Consider the following 24657-nt stretch of genomic DNA (forward strand, 5'->3'; position numbering starts at 1 on the left):
GACCTATGGCTCTCGAAAGAAGTTGGTTTTCCTCAAAAGTGCAGCAGCCAGCACCACGGCCCACGGGTGATAGTTTGGTATACGAAGACAAAGCTGTTGGTTGCTTTCTAATGTCTTTCAGTCCAATTTCGCCTCCTAACAGTTCAGATCTTTTCCCCTGCTTGCTCTGTGGCGTCACAAGTTTGTTTACTGGTGGCTGTCCTCCGTGCTCGAGCTAAGGATTTTACTCGAGCTACGCGGATCGAGCGAGCGTCTCCAGAATCCAAATGAGGCAGGCGATTTTTCACCGTATTTCGCCCAAAAACCGTGCTGCTTCCACTTGCAGGGTAACTGCGACTCCACGTAACAAAATGCTTTTGAATTTCCAGTGGCTCTCCTGAGCTTTCTGTCTGAACCCACGTGGCCACACCCTACCCATGCATAAGCATAAAAGAACGTTTCAACCAAGAGGGGCCAGCAGAGATAAGGTGCCCCGGGCGTAAACACAGTGGTTCTTCCGCTCCCAGCCTCTAGTTCTTCCTCCTCCAGAGTGATGGCCAAATGCTACTCAGATTGGCCCCCGATTCCGCCTCTCCATCCGTCGCGAAGAACGCCGCCGCAATCCCACGCCTCCCCGTGCACGATCAGGCGGTCCTTCGTGCTCCACTGCTCCAGGTCCTTGTGCTCCTCTCCTCGAGCCCACCAAGAACCTGCCTCGCCGATGAGTTCGAGGCCGTGCCGGCGACGCCGGTGTCGCCGCTGCCGGACGCCGCCCCGAAGCTGGGGATATCCAACAAGTTCATCCGAGGCCTCTGCTGGCAACCCGCAGACCGAGCAGCTGGCCTTTGAGGGCTACAGGAGGGCGCTGCTGCAGCCGGAGTTCCGGCTGGAGAAGAAGACGGCCAACGCGCTGACCCTGCAGCTGCTCAGGGACAAGCAGTGGGGCTCGCTGGAGCTGCTGGTCGAGGACTTCAGGGCCTACGGCGTGCTCCCGGAGAAGCGGACGTGCGCGCGCCTCGTCGCCTGCTGCATCAGGGCGAGGAGGTTCGGTCTCGCCGACGCCGTGCTCGGAGCCGTCGGAGCCGTCGGAGCCAAGAAGGGAGCCGCCGCTGCCATGGCCTTCAGCGCGGCCATGCAGGCGTACAACAGGCTGCACATGTACTCGAGCACGGTTCTGCTGTACGGGCGGGCGAGGGTGGCTCGCCTGCCGCTCAACGCCGACGCCTACCGCGCCGTGATGGCGGCGTGCGGCGCGCTGGGCGAGCCGGACATGGTGGCCTCGCTGTTGAAGCTGTACAGGTCCCACAAGTGGTACCCCTCCGACACCTGCGTGGAGACGTATGCCATCGTCTGCGACGCGCTGGGAAAGGCCGGCAGAGCCCTGGATGCTCTGCGGTGCCTGCGCGAGATGGAAGCGGATGGGCTCTCGCCCGACGCCGCCATCTACTCCTCCATCATCGGCGCCTTGGCAGACGCTCGAGAAAAGGCGGCGGTGGAGAACCTGTACCACGAAGCGTGGCACAGCAAGATGCTCGGAGACCCCGACATGTTCTTGAAGTTGACCATCATGCACGCCGAGGCTGGTCTGGTTGAGTCGACAATAGAGGTCGCGAAGGACATGAGGAAGATCGGCCTGAGGGTCACGGACTGCATCCTCTGTACTATCATCAGTGGCTTCGTGAAGAGGAGAGGCCTGAAACCAGCCATCAGAGCATATGACAAGCTGGTCTCCATAGGGTGTGAGCCTGGCCAGGTCACCTACGCATCAGTCATCAACGTGTACTGCCGGCTTGGGCGCAGCGACAGAGCAGAGGCCGTCTTCTCAGAGATGGTCGAGCGAGGCTTCGACAAGTGTGTGGTCGCCTATGGCAACATGATCTCGATGTATGGCAAGATCAGGAGAGCGTCGGAGGCCATGAGGCTGCTGGCCCTGATGAAGCAGAACGGGTGCGAGCCCAACGTCTTCGTGTACAACGCCCTGCTCGACATGCACGGCAGGCTGGGGAACTCGAAGCAGGCCGAGAAGATCTGGAAGGAGATGATGCGGCGCAAGGTCCGGCCTGACCGGATCAGCTACACGGCCATCATCCTCGCGAACAACCGGGCGGGGGAGCTGAACCGGTGCATGGAGCTGTACCACGAGTACAGGGAGACCGGAGGGAAGGTGGACAAGGTCATGGCTGGCCTCATGGTTGGGGTGCTCTCCAAGAGCAGCCGGTTCAACGAGCTCATCGAGCTGCTCAAGGACATGAACGGGACAAAGCTGGACCGGAGGCTGTACATGAGCGTCCTGAGAAGCCTCCGGGATGCCGGGACTGGAGGTTCATGTCAAGTGGCTCCAGAGTAACTTCACCTTCATGAAGGAGAAAACTTGATGCCAGGTGCCAGGAGTTCTTGCTGTGCATATTCAGCACCCAAGTAATATCGGGCGCCTGAAAAAGTATTGCTCTGTAAATGGAAACATAAAAAAACCAAAGGTAAATATTTGCTTGCCTCACTGCTCTCTTCCGAAGCTTGTATGCTATTGCTGCACATTTCCGACATTCAGTAGCTCAGGTGAATAGCGATGTAAATGTATTTTAAGGGATGCCAACTTTGTACCAGTAATGATCTGATTCCGAAATTCTTGAACAGATTACCTTGTTCAGTAGCTCTGCATGTCAGATTTACTGAAACTGTTGTACCATAGCCACTTTGGGCAAATGTAACTTTGTATCTATAATGAAAAAAAAATCATATTACTTTGGTACTGCTCCTATTTAAGTGCCGATACTCTATAGAACATTCACATGTTTTATCTCATGAATGTCATATCTACTACTCAGAGTAGCTCCTCTTCCTGCTGCTACTTGCCAGCAGCTTTCACTACCAAGAATAAGAAGCATCGCTTCTCTGTTCTCTCTGTCTAGCGATGATGAATGTTTTGACGAAACTGGAGGGGCCAAAGCCCCTACAGGGATTTATTAAAAACCAAACTTACAAGTTACAAGTTTACTAAATTAAAAAAACAACAACAACACTTCAAGAGACCCAAAAAGAGAGGAAGAAAATACAAGTACAAAAGAGGACTATAACAGATTCTGGATCCATAGGTCAAAGAGAGCTGAGTGTTTAGCCTTTGCCCTCAGAGTGAGCAACTTCATCTCTTTTCTGAAGGTCTCTTTCACAGAATGCAAGTTGGTTTGAATGTTGCTGAAAATTAGATCATTCCTCGCATTCTAAATGGCACAAGACAACAGGATTGCCACCATCATAAAGAACTTTGGGTGGGACTGATTTCTGATAGCTTGCAAAGCTTCTGGAAAAGGTATGTCTTCTTCTAGAGTTATATGGACCAAATTCCAACAACTTTTGGCGAAAGAGAAGGTGATGAACAAGTGGTGAGCAGTCCCAAATCCATTTGAACTCTTGATGAACTTGTTCATGTCCAATTAAGTCCAATCAAACTCAAGTAGGCCCTAGCAGCTGAGAAATTCCTGAATGGTGTATGATTATGGAGAACAAGAACCCAACCATAAAAAATAATCCTAAATTCTAGTAGCAGCTGCTAGTAAGTAGTAATCCAAGAGCCGGTGAGGCGGTGATCGGGACTCCGGCAGGCGGCAGCACTTTGCCCTGCTCCAACCAACATTTATCTTCATGTCTCAGTTGCCTTGGCTGAGCAGATTGCCGAAGAACTCCTAGCGCTTGTCAAAAAAACATGGCCGATTCGTCAAAACATGCACGTCGCCGTGCCGAAAGCCAGGCCACCGCCGTCCGGGGAGGACAAGACCACCACATCTTCACCGACGCCATCGCCTGCCTCCGTCCACGGCCGCCCCCGCTCCACGCCGCCATCAGCAACTCGCCACCGTGCCGATGGACGAGGCACTGGCCGTACCACGTGTGCGCGAGGGCGTGGACCGCGTCCCGGCACATGGGCATCTCGCGTAGCGGTGAGATGAGATCGAACGCCGCGACGCGCCCGTAGTGGCTGGCGAGGTGGAACACCCCGTACTGGTACGTCACGTCGATGGCGCTGAACGCTCCCGACGCGAAAGCGAGGGTCGTCCACGACATTTCCGCCGTTAGTTTGCAGAACACAGCCTCATCGGAGGCGAGAAGGACCATGACGGTGCAGTGTCGCCGTCGACGGACGGGTCCGACGACAAGGCCACCCTGCGCACCTCCGGCTCCGACAGCGGGCGGCGCAGGGCGCGGTAGGCGCAGTCCGCCCACCTCTCCCTAGCACCACTCTGCATGAAGCGAGTGCACTGCCACGTCTCGCCACGGCACGTCAGGGGCGGGAGCTGGATGCACACCCGTGTGGCCGGATTGAGCAGCCACACGTCAGGCCACCGCTCCAGGATGAACCACCCGTGCGACGAGCCGCAGCATCGCTTGCCTCTGGTCTCCGGCAGATCAAACTCGTGCACGGTCCCATCAGAGACGTCCAGGAACGCCCGGGTGCAGCTCTCGCCGCGGGGGTCGTACGGGAGCATCAGCTACGACGCCATGATTTGCACACCGCCCGGAGGCGGACGTAGTCCTTTGATGGCGGGCGTCCTCTTCGCGACCATGTCCAGCAGGTCGTCCGGCAGGTCTGCCCAACCTTGAGTCATGGCCATCGAAGGGTATGAGGTAGGCAGAGAAGCTGGGCATTCCATGCTTTCTTAGCTCAAAGTTAAGGAATCACCCCATTTCTTGCTGCTTGCTTTGGAGACTGAAGAATCAATAGATTTATTTTTGTAGCGTGATCAAACATTTTGAGAGACACTTTTTTTTTGGATAAATAACTTGTTCCCATGAAACTTACTTATAGGCGTCGATGACCATTGTTCTGATGACGACAGTGTTGAAGCTTGAAGCAAACGTGGGTATGCAGTGGAATTGAAGTGTAACATGGTGTTATCTGCAGAAAGAACACTAGAAAGTTCTTGCCTGGTCGATCGGACGAGCTGCCGATATTTCGAATCACATGTTTTTTCATGCGAAAAAAAACAGTTGACGGACCGAAATTCGTGTGCGGAAACAAGGATGGAGTTACCCACGGTCATTCGCTACTCTAAATTCCTCTGAAGAAAAGGCAGAGCTTCACTCGCCTTTGTTCCGCATTTTCCTCTTAAAGGCATGCATTCCAACCAATGGTGTAGCTTTTTTTTTCTCCTCCTTTCTTTAGTTGCAGTTTGAACTCTTGTGGAGTTGGAGCTTATGTGCTTGATTTGTATTGAACAGCCGTGTACTTTCTCCTCAGAGAGTAGAAGCTGGAACCTTGTTTCATTATCTTAAAAAAGTGTATATTTAGTATATAGCAAAAGCTATATAAAAAGGTTAAAATAACTTAGAATTTGGAATGGAGAGAGTAGATTTTTTTTTTTAGAGAATGGGAGGGGTTGTCCCCTACTGAGATTTTATTCAAATAGATGTTATGTGTTGTCTCAAATCAAAATAAATTAAATAGTGAACTACTTATGTTATGCGCATGAAAGTTTTGCCCTCAAGGAATGCAAAGAAATGTGATAGACTATCTCGTTTGATCAAAACAATTAGAGCATGGTTGATAATATATCATAATATATTGTTATATCTATTGTCGATCTAGTATTCCATACATATGATCCCTCCTCTCTAAGGCCCGTTTGGTCAGGCTCCGGCGGCTCCGGCTCCGGCCTGTCGGCTCCTGAGCGGCCGACACCCGGCTACTGTTCACCGGAGCCGTTTTTCTCTCTCATCCTTTCCTCTCTCACTGACACCACCGGAGCCGAAGAAGCTCGTTTTTCTGGCTCCGCGGCTCCAGCTCCTGTAGGTACCTGTCGGCTCCTAGGTGGCCGACACCCGGCTACAGTGTAGGAGCCGGAGCCCACGGGAGCCCGGCCAAACGGGGCCTAAATTAGAGTTCGCATTAGCTTTGTTATAAGTGAAACCACTTTTTCAAAATAAAACATATTGATGTATATAAATCCAAATGAATATACTATAAAAAATCTTTTATGAAGAATTTAATTAAAAAAAATTGTGTGCGTGCGCGTGCCAGACAGGTATACGCATATTTGAAGACTTAGTGAAGGGTTTGAGGACATTTCAAGTCAAGAAGAATGCTTGTGACTTATGTGCATCTTTGTCCTCTTGCCTTAAAGCTTGATCAACCAAAGAGTGAATGCTAGTTACTCTTAGAGTTTGTCGGCTCCTAGACGGCCTGGTGGAGGACTATGTGACCTTATCAGGTGAGTTATTTGTTGGAAGGATCCTTAGTATGAGACCCGCCAATCTGAAGTGGAGAATGAGTACTCCACTTGAGCCTCTCTGACTAAAGAGACCGAGTGCTCCAGTATGGACTAGAGGGTAATGGCAACTACTTAATACCATGGGAAAAATCTGATTATCGCTTGTCCGCCTCTTTATTTGAAGAATTTTACTTCCATTGCTTATCTTTTTTTATGTGCTTAAGACATTGTGTGAGTTTTTTGCTAGACTCGATTTTGTCTTAGTGATGGTTTCTTTCTTGCAAATTCCCAATAAGGACTCTTTGATAGTGTGTTCTAACTGGACACAACTTAGTGCGATGGCCCTGGGGATCTTCTTTAGTTTGCTTTAGTAGTTGTTCTAGGGCTAGTTCGTGCCTAGGGGGTGTAGTAGCTTTAATAGGCTGAGGTTTGTTGTTCAAATTTTTTAGAGCTGCAATTTAAACCCTCCTCTTAAAGTCATCTGATCCTTATAGTTAGGAATTACATACACATTTAATATAATGTGCTAAAGACATTTTATGACTAAAATTGCTTCCACACGGCCAGCAAACAACTTATCCTTGTTTATGGTGTTACGTCATATTTTTTTCCAAACTTGCAGACTACAACACGTGCTCACACTTTCTATTTCCATCTACAATTTGGTTCCATATAATTTAATGTTGCTCAGAAAATGGAGTGTTTTTTTTTGTGCGATTGAAGATGGAGGTTGTTGTTGAGTTCCTAAAGGACTTCTAAGAGTGTTTGGCCTACGTGTTCCCCAATTGATTAGTAGTGATCTGTGCATAATGGACTTCCACTGATTAGTAAATGAGACATTTATGTTTTATTATTTCTGGAAGACTTTAAGTAACTTTGTAATACTCTGAATTTATTTATTTCATGATATTAATATTGGTATTCTTATGGTGTACACAGTCTTTGTTCTTAAAACTGGATGTAACATGACGCGGCAGTGGCGGTTGCGCTTAACGGTCTACATGGTTTCACCAATCCTTGGAAGCAACAGTCTCTCCAAAGGCATTACTAAGATCTAAGGGCACATGGTAATTATGGTGGTTCGCACATCGGACGACACATAGTGGGGTTATATGTTGTTGTCTGACGTCAAAGTTGACACTTTTACTATAAGTGTGGTGGTACCCCGTGTGTCACCAAATGTTTGGTGCCTAGCTTCCTCCATTTCCCATTTATGTCTTCTCTCCCAAAACCTACCCCATAGGGAGGCCTTGGGCATTAAGGCCCTAGCATGACCATGGGTTCAGTGGTCAACGTAGAGTTGATGAAGATCAGAGAATTTCCTATTTATATCTTCTCTTCCAACATCTGACCCGTAGGGAGGCCTTGGATGTTAAAGCCCTAGCGTGAGAAGAAGCTCAAATGTCACCACAGAGTTGACAAAGATCAAGGCAAAATCTATGACAACGATTCCTTGAGTATCGTTCCAATGGAGGCATCTTTGATGTGCCTCCACATCCTACCTTTGTCGGAATCTCGAGGTGAAAACCAAGCTCAGTTCTTGCGCCTACAATGTCAATGTCATTAGATGCTAGTGTCATGACCTTTCCAAAGGCATCACTGTGATTTGGTGGTTCTTAGACAAGGGTTGTGTGTTCTGTGGGCACAAATGTGGTATTTGAGAAGTCCGAGCTGCTTCATCAAGGTGTTCGATGAGTAGTTTGTAGTGGTGCTTAGTCACAATTGGTGTTTGGTTGTTGCCCACTATGGGAAGTCGAAACTACTACGTGAATACAAGCTCGACAAAGATGAGTCCAGTCAAACACTGTTATTTGGGCTTTTCTTCGGTGTGGAGTAAGTAGTCGTGGTGGTGTTCTCAATTGTTCTGAGATTTTCCTAGTCATTGCACCTCTGATCATAGGTTGGGCAGGTCCCTTAAATGACACCATTCAATTATTTTTTAATTGATGTGGTATTTCTTTAGTTGTGGGTTTTGCAATTATATTTTAATTGGTATGGCATTTCTTTAGTTGTGGTCTTTGCGTTTTCCTACTTAAGAGATCTTCAAGAGTATTTTTATATCATTTCTAATTGATAGGAATGAGATTTTAGTAAAAGAAAATACTCTCCAATAACTTTTTTAATTAGATCTCTAAATCTTTTATTTCGGATTTTTCGCTAGACAAAGATGGGAAACGTGGCTAGATCTCTAGAGTCCGCACGAGATATACAGAAACTGTTTGGACGGTAGAAAGATATAAAAAAAACGATTTTATTCATGACTCATGATGATTTAGAGTGTGGGTTTAAGATAGACTCTCTAGGATCTAAGAGATGCTCTGAACCACGTAAATGTTTAGCTTTTTTGCCCTTCCTTCCGAAAGTTCAAGCAAAGCTCTTCTGGCCCTTGTTGGGGAGGAAAATGGGCTAAGCTCACTGCTCACCTTGTGTTTGTATACTTGTCAATAGTCAGTGCACCGTCACTAAAACCACTAAAACTATCAGCAGCACATTGATCAGGCGTGTTCTGAATGTAACATCTACAGGCTCCAACGAAATGCAGAGATGTGGAAAGGACAAATAGGAGATCACAGGAACGGAGTTATGGAAAGGACAAACCAATTTGATGCAAGCCGGATCAAATCCAGAAAAAAAAAACACCTTTGTAACATGTTAGCTCTCTTGCAAAATATTTACAGATGCAAGGTATCCACAATTCCACACGCGCCTAGTCCCCAAATCTCTTTTGGCCATTTCATTTTCAAGTTCCACGCAAACCAACAACCGTATTATGTGGCAGTGATTTTACTGGTAGGCGGGTGAATCCCCTATGCAAATAACAGGGGCTTCCCGGCCGCCGCCGGTCTCGCCGTTACAAGCGGCCGCGCTCGCACCAGTCTTCTCGCCGCCGAGCCGAGCGCCGGCTGCGTCAGCCGCGCCCTGGACACCTGCTTCTTGCCGGTCGCAGAGTTAGGACCGCGGTGCGCGTCCTTGAGGCCGACGCCGCAGCTCCGTGACGTCTTGAGCCGCTTCGCCGGCGGCTTGGGCAGGTCCTCGAGGCCACCCACGGCCGCCAGCGACGCGAAGGACTGCGACTTGCCGTCAAAGAACTTGGACAGGCCCCTCCTGCAGACACCGAAACAAAGTAGCGCGGCGTCGTCAGATCACAGCACCACACCCGCCGCCAAGACCAAAATCTTTGTAAGCCGGAAGGGACGCACGCGGCAGCAATGCCCGGCCGGCCGGCCACGCGTAAGTACGTACTTGATCGGGAGGTGCGTCATGAGGGAGGCCATCTCGAAGTGGCAGGTGGACCCGGACGAGCTGGCGTCGTCGGCGAGGTCGACCCCGTCCGACGACGACGACGTGGAACGCGCCGCGGAGGACTCGGACGGGCAGCCGATGTCCTCCTCCTGCTCCTCGAACCTGATCACCTCCTCCTTGCCGCGCGCGAACAGGACGTAGGCCTCCATTCCCGACTCCCAAGCAGATCACGCGAAAGAAAGAACGAACGAACGGTGGAACGATGAAGTGCGATGCTCTAAGTTAACGAATGCTGCGGGGCTGGAAGACGACGAAGACGAAAGCATGGGGATGGAATGGAGGAAGGAAGCCAGAGCTATAAAGGTAGCGGTGGCGGAGGGCGGGGGCAGGCGGATAAGAATGACGACGGGTAGCGGGAGATGCGCGCGGGAGAAGATAAACGAACCCGTCAGTCAGCTCGCGGGACCAAAAAAAAAGAAGGAAAAGTGTGGTATTATCTACAGCAGTCCATCTCGTTCTCATCCGTTCTACGGCGAGCGACACTGTCGTCCTCCGTTTTCTTTTTCCTGTCGGATCGGCCGGAGAGGATAAGGCCTCCACATCCGTTCTGCTGCTGCTGCTGCTGCTGGTCCTCCTCACTCTGGGCCCTGGCGTGCCGACCAGCCCCGGCCCGTCCTGCACGCTGCAGCAGGCCAGCAGCTGCCCTTGCTGACAATTTTGCCATCAGATCTCTTGCTTGCTAAATAAAATAAATAAAACGTTCGTGTCAGCTGCGAATGCTCGGATTGTGTTTTATTGAAAACGTTGTACCATATGGAGACGAAAAGGCTTGCATGTAACGTGATAACAACGTCGGTCTTCTTTCTTTTGTATGAAAGGGAGGGTTGCTTGTGAGTTACCATCAGTGTCCCCGTGGAGGCACCACACGGATGGTCGGTCGGCCGAGGAGCCCCCCGCCGTGCGTGCCAGATCAGCGAGGCATCAAGGCGCCAGCGGCAAGCTAAAAATACGGCCTGGCCTGCGGGGAGCAATGAGTCCATGAGTAATCGCAACGAGGAGCAGATGCGTGGCTCAGGCCTTCCACAGCGTGAGTGTTGCCTAATACTGTTCGTTTCTGCCGACTCACAGCGATCTTCGTTCAGTTCCTTCCTGCAGTGTGTAGCTTCACTTCCTACTGTTCTTAGTGGATCCCACAAGCAATAAACAATAGCACAACTACGTATGCTGCATGTGGCACTACACGAGAGAATCAATCTGCAATGAATAAAATACTTCTTTCGACGGTTTGGGCACCGACGCACGTACTTGCTTCGCTCCCTAATTTTCTGGCGTTGGCAGCACTCCCTGCAGTGTGAGAGGTGGTGCTTAAAAACTCTCTCTCCACTTGAAGCAGCACTCAGGCGATACACTGCAGAGGGCCTCAGAGCTGCCCGCTTGTCCACGTCAAGCAGCAGGCTGCTGATGTGGCTCCACTCATGCACACCTAACCCGCACATCGTTTTCGCCTTCAACCGCAGGATCGCGGGCGTCAAATGCTACTATATGGTGCGCTTTGTACTAATTCTGGTGCAAGTACGACGGTTGAAGCGGCATTTGATCAGACTTGGCTCGGGACAATAAATAAAGAACTTGGAAAATGAAGGGAAAACGTTTGCTCGTTGTCGAGCCCATGCTTGTTGGGTGTATGGGTCATAGTTATCGATTCCGTTCCGGTACCGCCCGGAATGGCCGGTATACCTCGTGCCGGCGTGCGGACCGGAACAGAAGAAGCTGCGTCCCGTACCGGTCAGGATACCGGGTGATTCCGGCCATCCGGGCGGGATTTGAGAGTTTTGTCGATACCGGTACCGTCCTGGAGGAGGATGACGGTCCAGCGCGAGTCCTGTTCTTGCGCTCCCGCTCCCGCTCCCGCTCCCGCCCCCGCTGATGCCGAACGACCAGGCACCATGGACGACTGCTCGAGAAGACAGTCTTGTTCCAGCACTCCGACCCCGCTAGCTTTTCTGCCTTGGTCGAGTAGTCGCGGCCACGCCAGCTTTCGTCCGGAGTTTTTTATTATGTGGAAACTCAGCACTCATGGCTGCCTTGCTGGTTGGAACCGGAGATCTAGAGGTAGGTGACGGCGGTGCTTGTTGAGTGTTCCTAAAGCCTGGACGTGTGGCTACATTAAATTCAATTGAATGAATGAGGTCGGTTCCATGTGGTGAGTTGGGTAAAAGCCCAATACATACCAGCAGGCCGGCCCAAGCTGCAGTTCTTCTATTTTCATTACTTGTGAGTGATTTCTGATATTTTCGAAACTTGTATATTCCAAAAATATATAAATTGATAAAAACTGGAATGGTACACCGGAATGCACCGGTATCGGAATATACAGTTCCAAGATCAAAACCGGAATGGCCACCGGAATGGAATTGACAAGTTAGTTATGGGCTGTAAACATTTCTGTCTTAGCATACGACGGAGCGGGTCGGGGCCACTATTCCACGAACGTTCACTCGTCCCGCATGGAGCGATAAAAAATCTGACAGTCGTCACTTTCTGTTTAAGGAAAAAATTCATTCCCGCAGCGCGCTTCACTTCTCATGCAGTCTAGCGCATCCGTGTTCCTCGTTTCTCTGGCTATGATGTAAGCCCAATGGTTGAAAAAAAGATTTATTTCAAATTGCTATAACTAATGAACGGTGTATCCATTTTTAATTCTGTCTGAACTGGTGCGTTCTACGCGACGAGTTGAACAAAACTAGACTCCACTTATATATGTTTCGAAGAATTTCATTCTAAGACAATTTATGTGTACTAACTTAGAACATATAACTTATGTCACATAACTTATATGAAAAACTTAGAAACACAAGAGTTATGAAACACAACTTATTTACAAAAAGTTATTAAACACAGAAGAACGAATTAACTTATAACTTATGCCAAAACTTACAAACACAAAGTTATTAATACACAAAAGAACAAATTAGTTTTTAACTTATACTAAAACTTATCAAGTTGTCGAAGGGTGTTACAGAGAATATTGATCGGCGGGCTAGAAAACAATGTCTTTGGCGAGAAAATGATGAGCAGAAGATAGGTGGAAATCTAGTAGCATGGCCAAATGTGATGAAGCCAAAAGAAAAAGGAGGGCCAGGAGTCATCAACCTCTGCCTACAGAATGATGCTTTGCTCATGAAGCATCTCGATAAGTTCTACAATAAGGCTGATGTCTTGGGTGCAACTCATCTGATTTAGATATTACACGACCAAAGTACCACATGCAGCGAGAGAAGTTGACTCCTTCTGGTGGAAGGATGTGTTCAGGCTAAACACCATCTATTTAGGCTCCGTTCGTTTCTCACGGAACCGCTCCCTGGAACCTTTCCTGGCCGGATTGTTTGCCATATTTACATAAGCTATCAGCAGCCGGAACGATTCCCGGGCCAATCCTTGCCTAAACGAACAGGGCCTTAGGTATAACCAAATGCACCATTGGAGATGGATCGACGGTTTGATTCTGGGAAGATTTATGGACAGATTCCATCTTGGCGCACACATACCCGAGGCTTGCCTCCTTTGCAAGATCAAATACCATGTCAGTTTACGAAGTTACGCAGGCACAAGATCTGGACACCTTATTTATACTACCTCTATCACAACAGGATTTGGAGGAGCTTGATGACCTGCAGAATCATTTGCAGGTTCTACCCTACGCAGCAGACATCCAAGATCAGTGGTCACCCATCTGGGAGAATGCCTACACGTCATGACGTTTTTATACATACATCTTTAGTAACGTGGAAGCCCACCAGATTTTCAAGGAAGTTTGGAAATCATGCTGCACTCCGAGGGTAAAGTTTTTTGCATGGCTCATACTGGTGGACCGTCTAAACATGAAGTCAATGCTCCGTCGGCGTCATTTGAACATACATGATGATGATCTATGTGTGATGTGTGGCTCAGGAGAGGAAGAAACCATCGAACATCTGTTCTTCACCCGTCCCTTCGCTTTGGATTGTTGGCAATCAATTCATATTAACTGGGACATGTCCATGGATCTTATGGACAGATTCAGCACGGCAAGGCAAGTTCACAATATGGATTTCTTCACAGAAGCCACTCTAATTGCAGTCTGGGAACTGTGGAAGCTAAGGAGTGACAAGATCTTTCAGAGGAGACAGCCAAGTAGATTCATTTGGCTTTGTAATTTTAAGAATCAATGTTTACTTCAATCGATTAGATTCAAAGAGGACCTTAGGTCATCCTTCTGCTTCTGGTCAGATGCTTTAAGTTAATTTTGTATTGTAAGTACCTCCTCCTCTTTTAATTTTATAAAAAGTTTTCACACTGTGGGGATCTCCCCCATAGTCTTTGACTTAAAAAAACTTATACCAAAACTTAAAAACACAAAAGCTATGAAAACACAACTTATGTGCTGTGGGGGTAGGTATTAACCCCTATACCCTTACGGCTAGGCTTGGGCCGGCCCAGATCAGAGGGTCCGGTCCACCAAAAGACGACGCGTGACCCGACCAACCTGTTCGGAGTCCCGCGCAAGGAGTCAAGACAGATTTGGCGATCAAGCAAGATCCTGGTCGGTTAGAATAGGAATCCTTATCCGGCCACCTATGGCAATTGTAACTGGCTAGGATTAGTTTCCAGATCTGTAACCCTGCCCCCCGGACTGTATAAGGCGGACAGGGGACCCCTCTAAAAAACATCTCTCATTGACATACAGCAATACAATCAGACGCGGGACGTAGGTATTACGCCTTCTTGGCGGCCGAACCTGGATAAAACCTCGTGTTTGTCTTGCGTTACCGTCTTGTTTGTGGCTTGCGCACCTGTCTGCCGACAATCTACTACCTTGGGCATACCCCTGGGTAGGCTGCCGACCATATTTCATCGATAGTGGCGCGCCAGGTAGGGGGTGTGCGTACTGCTCTCCAAGCGAACAAGACGGTCATCATCCCGGCTCCATGGCTACACCGAACGGCCTCACGTTCACCGTCGGTCAGATCACCTGGATCACCGACTCCGACGACTTCATCGCCATGACCACGGAGGAGGCGCGGATTCAATCTGTGTCGACCACTGCTTCACCTGCATCGGCTACGTCTCCGACCACGGTGGATACGGCTCCGACCACGGTGGATACGGCTCCGACCACGGTGGATACGGCTCCGACCACCGTGGATCTGACTCTGACCACGGTATATCTGACTCCGACCACGCCCGCGTCATCTTCAGCCACGCCGATCACCCGTCGTCCGCTTCTCCGCTACAAAGGGAAGCAGATCGACAACACCGACCTGCTTGACTCCATCGATCGGGTCGGCACCAAACTCGCTGAAACCCTAGCTCTGGTAAGTTCAATTCAAAGTCAACCTAATGAGCAGGTAACCGCTCCCCACAACAGATCTACCCGACCAGCTCGGGCCAGTCGTCCTGCACGACTTGGTACAGATCTCGTGGTCATATCTACTCCTGAAGGGTGCTCCGCTCGTCGCCGGCCAGCCTCCGCGACGGGTCTCTGGCTCTCCGAGTACGAAGCCTCGACGGAGAATTACCAGGCCCAGCCCTACGGCCTGCGAAACGCCACCTCCAACTATGTGTATAATATACAACGCCGCTCGGATCTGTGTTTTATACATCGACCTCGGCCGAAGCCACGCAACTTCGTCAACATGATCCGGATTGAGGATTATCAAGAAGGATCCGTCCACACAGTCCAAGAGGGTGACTCTAGTTCCTCGTCTGGCATCGCATCTAATGCCTCCGTCCACACTGAGCTCCAGCATCACGACGATGAAGGCGTCGAATACGATCTGAATATCCCAGACCACGCCCCGGGGTTCCCACAATTCCCGTCTTTCCCACCAAGGCGAGGGGATTTGATCAATGTTGTCAGTAATGATGAACCACCAGCAGTCGGCGAAACAGAACAAGAAAGGATTGCACGCGAAACACGCAATATTGACCAGTTTAATCGCCGACAAATCAAAGCCGAAGCAGAAGAGCAGGCACGACGCATAAGGGTCCAGCCACGCGACCTTAACAATGCCTTCGACAGGGTGAGGGACTCCAAGCACCCCCAAAGTTATCAAACACAACTAATGTATATAAGTTATTATATACAACTTGTGTACATAAGTTATTATAATAAATTATTCTATATAACTTCATAAGTTATATGTTATAAGTTATTTGTTATAAGTTAGTGCATATAATTTGCTATTAGAATATTTTTTTTTCCAAACATATACAAGTGTGATCTAGTTTTGTTCGTTTCGTCACGTAAAACACACCAATGCAGATGGAATTGAAAATGGATACACGGATTGAAAGTTAAAGCAATTTGAAATTAAATCTCTTGCTTTTTTAAACTGATGTCAGCAACATGCAGCGTTCGCCTGTACGCGTGCGTCAGACTCGGAGGCACCGTTGGATCGTTCGATGAACAGGAAACTGGTGAACGCCTGTTGGAATGGATTTGGGGGAGCGGGTTAGCGGGATCTGTCATGGAAGCCCCCGAAATGTTACCCAACGTTGTTTCCTGCCTAGGCTTCAAGCCCACCTGAAAACTAAGCTGGGTTTGCCGTTGCGCGGTGCGGTCCGCCCAGCCCTGGATCCATGGGCTAAAGTTTAACACACCTCTTTCAGTTGTTTTTAGCTCTCACGGATCCAAACAGGAGGGTTAAAAGTGGAGGCTAAATTTTAGCCCACCATTTTTCTATTAGCCCCTAAAAGGTGGGCTAAAGAGGATTAAAAGTGATCCTGTAGGGCAAACGACTCATATTTCCCTCACCTACCCCTTTGAGTCTTGTGCATGAGTATTAATTAGGGATAAATAAGTCATAGTAGGGTACGTAGCTAATCTTTAGCCCCTGGATCAAACAACCTATAGGCTTAGGGCTAATCTTTAGCCATGAGCTAAAGTTTAGCCCATGGATCCAAACAAGGCCTACCATACAGGCAAAACAAACGGGCTGATCCCGGACTGAGTGTGAGGGGCCCTCCGACGCACGGGCACGGTTCACGTTTCGCTTTGGCTGCTGCCATGACAACACGCGCTGTGCCAACATAGTGCACGCCGGCCGAGCCGCCGAATGCCAGATCGCGGCGGAGCACGCACGTTCTCCTGTTCCAAAATAAGTGCTCTTCTGGAGTTTAGGTGAAGAGATCAATGTTAGTGAGAAATTACATATATGTCTTTATAAAAATGTAATCATTATGTCTTAGGAAAAGAAAAGGTAGAAAAAAACAAGTGAAGTTAGTTTGTCTTATGTGTAGAGGTGTATTTATTTTGAAAAAAAATAAACTCTAGAAATACACTTGTTATGGGACGGAAGAAGTTAGCGTAGCCGGCAGGCACGGGCGCACCGCCGGGCACGTCTCGATCCGTGGAGCTCAGCTCACCACCTCCTGCATTTGCTTGCTGATCTCTCCCCGCGCGCGCCGCTCGATTCGCGCCGGTGCCTCTCTAGGGCCATTGAGTGGTGCAGGACACGTGGTGATGAGATCACGGCACAGGTTTGCTTCGTTCCATGACTGTTCCTTGTGTTAAGAATTGTCCTACAGTTCCTGTACCTCCATAGATTCCCCAGGATACATGGACTGATCGACACGCCGTAGCCACCGCGCCTGTACGACGCCCGACGCCAACACATGCACATTTAACACCGAGTCGTCGCACGCGGTGAATAACATGGGAGCAAAATCCCAGTCCACTCTGGCATTCGACGCCCCCATATCCAAATGCAAAAAATACATCGGGAGGGAGCGAGCACAGGCACGTTGACCAATCTTCAGGAAAATGCAGGCGTATCTTGTCATGATACGTCGAGCCACTGCTGCTCGCCTACAGAAGCGGATCTTGCTGCGCGCCATCGCCGTAGTTGACCGCAGCCGAAGCAGGCGACGGATCCGTCGAGATCGAAGCGGCTCCATCTCCATGAAATTTTCAAGGCGTTCGGCCGGTAAGGTCCCGGCTTGTTTCAGTCTGTTTCAGCTTATTCTCTTTTACAGAATACTATTTAATTATCCAAAACCATCTAAAATCTACTGTTTGTGCCTGGGCCTAATCAGGGCCTGGATGCGCGCGTCACGGAGAATCCCCAGGGTCACAAGGGGACAGAAACGAGAGGGGTCACACCACGTCACATGCGTACGAGCGCCGTGGCGCACTGGCGCTGGCGCCCGCCTGTGGAAGAAGTCCAACCTCTGTGTGTGTCCCCGCCATTATCGGTGGCCCGGCCAGAAGCTACCTGAAAGAAGGCAGGCGGCAGGCCCGTGGAATCAAAAATGTTCCGGTGGGTCGCTGGGATGGGAGAGCACCCTTGTTCCAGTTCCGGGCCTTCCTTCCCCGGTGCGCGCCTGGTTTATACATGCCTCCTCTGGTTCTTACCAGTACCAGTAAATAAGCCTCTAATTAGAGCGTTAGGGAAGTGAAGGTGAAACAGTGAAGGTTGTGTGATTGTCTCTGTGGAAAGAGATCCTCTGCCGTAATTTCACCACGACTTGTCAGTTGTCACTGACATACAAACACGCTAGGCATGAGTTTGAGTTCCATTGTCATTTACAGTATCACACTGCAGTTACGCAAGAGGAACTACATTCGTCTAGTGGTCACATATTCCGGTTGACATAACTCAACGTTTGCCAATCTCTTGGCCTAATATTGTTCCTTAGATGACATTAAGAGCAAATCAGTTTGACAATATGTAGTACACTCTGTAAAGCTATAATAAGAGTTCATGACTTTCAGCCTGTTCGTTTGCTCGTATACGATCGTAGATTATAAGCTGGAACAGCATTTTTCTCTCACATCAAACCAGCCAACAGTAAATAATCCACGATCGTTTACGGCATGCTCAACAGGCTGTTTGTATTGTGTTCAATCTACGCTACTAGTACCTGTGTACTGTATGCTCAAATGCGACTGTCTAAAGGACAACTAATAAAAATTGGAATGGATTTGTGCAGCACAACAAAGTTATGTCCATTTTTCCAACAACAAAAGGTAAATAAACGAATAAAATTTCTCTACAAACAAATGTTCTGAAATTAAGAACTCAACAAGAGCTAATCTGTGGAACCCAGCTTTCTGAATACGCAGTACATCTGTACGCGTCTACGGGGAACTGATTGATGTTTCACCCCTTCAATAAGCATAGACAAATCTAGGTTCATTAGTTAAACACCATTGCTGCATTGCATCCTTCCCTCCCATCCAGCCTTTTGATTCCTTTCTACGTCAACTCCTTTCCACTCACTATTCAGTCTATTTATTATCCACAGAAAACAAAAACATGCAAAGGCTAAGCACTTCAAAAGAACTCTCCACTAAAATACCCTTTAAAAACATCTATAAAAGCAGGAAGGCCCCAGAAACCTGCAAAAGTACCCAAGCTGAAAGCACCACACTTGCAGAGTTCCTCCTCAGTCCACACTTCTTCCTCCCCCACTCCCCAACTTCACCGAGGCATACCATACCGGCCCCAGCACCGGCACCGGCAGCGAGCAGTCGGGAGCCATGGCTCCGCCGCTCCTGCTCTTCCTCCTCCTCCTCCTCCCGGCCCTCTCCACCGGACACCAGCACCCGTCCTCCTACGGCTCCTCCGCGCTCTCCGAGTGGCGCCCCGCCAAGGCATCCTACTACGCCGCCGACCCCGAAGACGCCATCGGTACGCTTCCAAACTTGCCTGCCTCATTCATTGTTCACCCCCATCAACCGCAATTCTGCCAGCCGTCCTTGGGCATCTTTAATTCGTCGTATCAATGCTGCAAGCCCGCATAAAGATTTCTCCTTCAGGGTGCCCCTGGAACGAATTTTTCCCCCGAACCGCACGTTCGGTTACCGGAATTGTGCGTCCGTACGATTCTTGATTGATTCCGGCCGCATGGTGCTACCCGTATAAGCTTTTGTTCCTACCTAATTCTTTGCTCTGCTATGCGGCGTGCAGGTGGGGCGTGCGGGTTCGGGGATCTGGGGAAGCACGGGTACGGGATGGCGACGGTGGGGCTGAGCACGGCGCTGTTCGAGCGCGGCGCGGCGTGCGGCGGCTGCTACGAGGTCAAGTGCGTCGAGGATCTCAAGTACTGCCTCCCCGGCACCTCCATCGTCGTCACGGCCACCAACTTCTGCGCCCCAAACTACGGCCTCCCCGCCGACGCCGGCGGCCACTGCAACCCGCCCAACCACCATTTCCTCCTCCCCATCCAGTCGTTTGAGAAGATTGCACTCTGGAAGGCCGGCATCATGCCCATCCAGTACCGCCGGTACGTGCCACTGCTTCTTTTGCTGCTGCTAGATCTGAGATTTTTTCCCCCCCGTAATCCACTTTGTGTGAAACTGTGAAAGCGCTTGCTGACCTAGAATTGTGTTGGTTAGCGCAGTGTGGAACCCAAGAAAAGCTGAATTGCTAGTGTCCGCTGGTGAGGAGAGTGTAGAGGAGGTGGGGGTGGAAGTGGACCCTCTTTGTGTTGTCAACTTGTGTGAGTGTTTCAACCAGAGCCAGATACATCAGTTAGCATGACCCTTTGGGTTTTGGCTATCAACAAAATTACATGGTCCCTCAAAACAAAAGTTTACTCAGTACATGGTAGTGTGCATGAGTATTAGAGATCTATTTAATTGCTCTACTTCTGACCCAGGGCTGTGAAATTTCTAGGTTGGGTTAAAATAGAGCTTACTTATATGTCACCAGTGATAACAACATTTGTGGTGCCCAGTGGTTGCCATCCCAAATCCTTCTTCGTTCTTTCGTGCTATGTTTCTTGACCAGTTGAGTGGTCATTAGAACGTAGGATCAGTAGGATGAGTTGCACCAACACACCAAATTCAAAAACATAAAACAAATGCTCATAGCTGAGCTAGTCTCTGGGTTTCGCCAAAAACGAAGTCTACAGTACCAAATTTCCAAATTCGCGAACAACACAAAAAGCCTAAGTCAAAACTTCAATTCTGATATTCTGAGCAGCATTATTTGGAGAATATTATTTTCATGGGTTGCCTCTGATGAGTTGGGTGGGAGGCATACTATCATGTAAGCCAGAAAGAATGTGTACAAACAACATCTGAAACTTTGCGCACATGCATTTAAAAAAAAAACACAACCCCAGTTTTATTATATAAAAAAACAACGCACGGTCAGTTGCTTCCTTGGGAACCATGTCTACATGGGATGTCCCTTTTAGTGCTAATGACCTCGTTTAGATTGCTAAAAAATTACAAACCGGATGAATAGTACACTTTCGCTTATTTGATAAATATTGTTCCAATCGTGGACCAACTAGGCTGAAAAGATTCATCTCGTGATGTTCCGAACGAAACTGGGCAATTAGTTATTTGTTTTAGCTACATTAATACTCCATGCAAGCGTGCTAAAAATTGAGTGTGATGGAGTGAAAAAAACTTGATTTGATGGCATCTAACAATAGGCCGTAATTCCAAAGCCAGCCTGTGAATTAGTATACTGCTGTGCTACTTGTAGTTGTCCTTAACCTTGCTTTCTGTGTTTGTGGTAACATTTTATGATGATTGGCACTTGGTACGTCCTTTTCAGTCCTACAAACACTGTCTGAAAGATGACTGTTCGTATTAGTGCCAGTCGGGCCTGTTCGGCTTACCTAGAAAACGGCTGGTTCGGTTTGTTTTTTCAGCCGGAACAGTGTTTTCTCTGATAATAATTCAGCCAGAACAGTGTTTTTCAGCCAAGTTTCGGCAAGCCGAACGGGGGCACATGCATTCATAAATTAGTGAAGTACTAATCTGATATTTCAGCGCCATTGAGAAAATAATTTTATGAATTTACTTATATGTGCTGCCCAATACCTTTACAAATATTCTATTAATGTTCAATCAACATTATGTGAATCTAAGTTGACACTCTGCAGTGTAAGGTACATGTTGCTATGATTTCCTACTTGGCTTATTGATAAAATATGCTGCTATCAAATTTATTTCCTGAATGATCTATATTTCAGAGGACAATAGGCCTGAGGATATATGGCTGAAATCATCCACACTGTTGTGTCCTTAAGTTGTTTCAGACTTTTATTCCCAAAACACTAACAGTGTTTCCATACAAATATACACTTATATCCAACTGTTCTTTAACCCTGCAACATATTTTAATATAGGATACAGCTAACCAAAGCTGTATATAACATGTTAAAAAGAACGCAATAGCGACTGATGTCAGACTGAGCTTACATTGACATGTTTCCTTGCTTGTTTGCAGTGTTAAGTGCCTCCGTGAAGGTGGTGTCAGATTCTCTGTCAACGGTCAGCACTTCTTCTTTACAGTCCTAATCAGCAATGTTGGTGGCGCGGGTGATGTTAGATCTGTGAAGATCAAAGGAACAGAGTTAGGATGGCTCTCGATGGGCCGCAATTGGGGCCAGGTGTGGCACATCAACTGTGACATGAGGGGACAACCCCTGTCATTTGAGCTCAGCTCAAGCGATGGCAAGACACTGACCAGTTTCAACGTGGTGCCCAAGGATTGGGAGTATGGCAAGACATACACGGGGAAGCAGTTTCTTCTGTAGAGAATGAGTGCCACAAGATCAGCTTACAGTTTCTCATTTTTGTTCTGATCCTACGAGTTGGGCTGTGGTGTATATTCCTCTGCAGAACAAGGAATATCATTATTAGGAGAAAATTACTTAGTGCAGGGCCTCAGATAGTTACTCTGGCTCATAAATGCTTTTTCATGTACCCTTCATCACCCTCAGATAGTTGTTCTAAAGAGGCTTGATGTATCATTCAAAATAGAAGGCCGAATTTGGATGTCTCCGTTGTATTGCAATATTTTACCTGGCAAGCAATGATAAAGTGTATGCATTTCTGTACTTGCAACAAGGGCAGCAACTGCAACTCGTTTCTCTGTTTCATTTTGTTTACCACTCACAATGTCAGCTTATGCTAAACTCTGACACTGGTCTTTAGAGAATGTAGAATACATGAAACATATTACCAAATCCAGGCACTCATTTTCTCATTACAGATCCAACCTTGCAGATGGAATCATGAGGAGAATCCATTCTTCCATTATCAGTTTTCAGTTTGCCGCTCACCACCATACTCATTATTTTACATTGGCTTCATGGTTTCTTTGCTGACTCAAATGATGTTATTGAGTACAGGGCAGTGCTGTATTACAGGGGTGCGCCCATTATCAATTAACTAAGAAAACAAAAGCATGAAACAGGCAAATTGTAAGGCAAAGAAGCAAATAGCAAATTGCCCAAACTGAAGCGGAGCCTGAAACAACAAGCAGAGATTTGAGACAAACATTCACCAACCCAAACGAAGAGACCCAAGCAATCGCAAAACTTTTAATGCATCATACAGAGAATCCTTGCAGCTCTCTGAACAGAATAAAAATTGCAATCCAACACATCATAGATCTATAGGAGCATGAGCAGCACTGTATACATCTCAGACGAAGAATCCTGAAACTGAACAAAACACAGAACTAGAAATATTGAGGCTAGAACCGAGGGTTTTTCCATTGATAATGTCAACTAGATGTTACAGGAAATGGACTAGAAAACACCCGAAGCGTAGATAGAACACAATCACCACAGAATACAGCACCGATAAAGAGAGCACAGACTACACTAGACTAGGTACACAACACGACCGCCGCCGCCACCACATGCAGTTGGCCGCCAGATGAGGAACCGACCTAGCCGCCGAAGCCGTAGAGGGTGCGGCCCTGGCGCTTGAGCGCGTAGACGACGTCCATGGCGGTGACGGTCTTGCGGCGGGCGTGCTCGGTGTAGGTGACGGCGTCGCGGATGACGTTCTCGAGGAAGATCTTGAGCACGCCGCGGGTCTCCTCGTAGATGAGCCCGGAGATGCGCTTGACGCCGCCCCTCCTCGCCAGCCTCCGGATCGCCGGCTTGGTGATGCCCTGGATGTTGTCGCGCAGCACCTTGCGGATGGCGCTTGGCGCCACCCTTGCCCAACCCCTTGCCGCCCTTGCCGCGCCCCGACATCGCCGAAACCGAGAGCTGCGCAGCTGGAACTTGGAGTGCGGATCAGGAGGATGCGAGGAAGAGGAATTGAGTGCGTGGTTGCGGATTTGGGGTGGGAGGGGTATTTATCGGTGGGGTTTGGGAGGGAACGCGAAAGTTTTGAGGAGTGCGGGCGGGAGGTGGTTTGGGTCGATCCGTGGGACGGTGGAGCTGGCGCGTTGGATTGGGATCAGAGGGGAGGGATGCGGCGGGGGATGTTGGCACGGATCGGTGACGTGGCGGGGAGCGTCGTGGGGAAATGTTGGGATGGCGCTGGGATCCGAGAAGAGAGCAGAGGATTTTGGGCTGGACTGGACCAAAGCGATGTAAAGAAGACAAGCTCGTGGACCGACAGAACTGGGCCAGACTAGAGGAGTAGAATTCGGCAAAGTGGGCAACATGTTAGTTCTATCGAACGGCTCCTAAACACCTGAATCGAGACCGAACGCGAACGGCTCCTAAATTTTATCGAAAACCGATTTTCAGTTAATTTGATTCAGTTCCCCTTATGACCAAACAAACATGTGTTTAATCACAAATTATCATGAACATAGGGTTGGCTCACTACTAAACGCTTTTAGATAGTTTTTTTTCCGAATACGTAAGAGCATTTTCTTTTTTGGGTGATGAATACACAAGAGCGTTGTGTATCATTATATTAAGAAGAAAGAGTCGTTGATTTACAAGAAGACTGCCTTTCAGACGGCCGGGTTACAAGAAACGCTACATTTTGCTTACACAACGTGGTGCTGGCACAGGCGGAATAACAATAGGTGCTGGCACCATAATATCTTGTATTGTTGGTGCAGCGACAGCCCACTATGGTAGGAGATCAATGAGGAGATTGTTAGGTTGATCTCTAATTCCAAACTGGGTCCAACGGCTCAGTTGGGCCTTTGATCCGCTGTCCTGATCGGGGGCGTCCAGCCCACTATGACTGGAGGGCCCCTGTCACACTGCGCAATAAATAGAGGTGGGGACCGGCGGCTCAAGTCACGAGGTTCGCCTGAGCCGAGCTTCCCACCGACAAACTCTAAACCCGATCTAGAGGGCGCGCAACTAGTGACGGGAAGCCACCAGCCGCGCCGCCACCGGACTGCGTCACCGCGACCACTGCACTGCGCCGCCAGCCAGTCTTCCCCGACCGTCGTTGCCCTAGCCCAGACATCGACTCCATGGCAGACGCGAGCAGATCTTCCTCCACTGCGGTGTCAGG

At 48.8% G+C, this 24657-nt stretch overlaps 3 protein-coding genes, 1 long non-coding RNA gene and 2 pseudogenes across 4 annotated transcripts; 2 read left to right on the forward strand and 4 right to left on the reverse strand.

Moving 5' to 3' along the window:
- Positions 1-467: 467 nt before the first annotated feature.
- Positions 468-2735, forward strand: LOC136497752 (pentatricopeptide repeat-containing protein At5g13770, chloroplastic-like; annotated as a pseudogene).
- A 115-nt stretch (positions 2736-2850) lies between these two features.
- Positions 2851-5573, reverse strand: LOC136497753 (uncharacterized). The gene has a single exon (XM_066493597.1). The coding sequence runs from the start codon at positions 4458-4460 to the stop codon at positions 4047-4049; it is 414 nt and encodes a 137-aa protein (XP_066349694.1). The 5' UTR covers positions 4461-5573; the 3' UTR covers positions 2851-4046.
- A 2913-nt stretch (positions 5574-8486) lies between these two features.
- On the reverse strand, positions 8487-9775 carry LOC136497351 (protein OXIDATIVE STRESS 3-like). The gene is made up of 2 exons (XM_066493149.1): positions 9426-9775; positions 8487-9287 (listed from the first exon to the last, which is right to left on the reverse strand). Exons 1-2 carry the CDS (start codon positions 9632-9634, stop codon positions 8990-8992), a joined length of 507 nt encoding a protein of 168 aa, XP_066349246.1. The 5' UTR covers positions 9635-9775; the 3' UTR covers positions 8487-8989.
- Positions 9776-10318: 543 nt separating this feature from the next.
- On the reverse strand, positions 10319-11668 carry LOC136497353 (uncharacterized). The gene is made up of 3 exons (XR_010769283.1): positions 11163-11668; positions 10845-10988; positions 10319-10495 (listed from the first exon to the last, which is right to left on the reverse strand). It is a non-coding gene; the product is annotated as an uncharacterized lncRNA (long non-coding RNA).
- Positions 11669-18805: 7137 nt separating this feature from the next.
- Positions 18806-22251, forward strand: LOC136497462 (expansin-A10-like). Its single transcript, XM_066493268.1, has 3 exons — positions 18806-19099; positions 19379-19694; positions 21659-22251. The coding sequence occupies exons 1-3, from the start codon at positions 18949-18951 to the stop codon at positions 21966-21968; spliced, it is 777 nt and encodes a 258-aa protein (XP_066349365.1). The 5' UTR covers positions 18806-18948; the 3' UTR covers positions 21969-22251.
- A 655-nt stretch (positions 22252-22906) lies between these two features.
- Positions 22907-23438, reverse strand: LOC136498455 (histone H4-like; annotated as a pseudogene).
- Positions 23439-24657: the final 1219 nt, after the last annotated feature.

This window comes from Miscanthus floridulus, chromosome 12 (genome assembly GCF_019320115.1).
Source record: "Miscanthus floridulus cultivar M001 chromosome 12, ASM1932011v1, whole genome shotgun sequence".
Classification (NCBI taxonomy): domain Eukaryota; kingdom Viridiplantae; phylum Streptophyta; class Magnoliopsida; order Poales; family Poaceae; genus Miscanthus; species Miscanthus floridulus.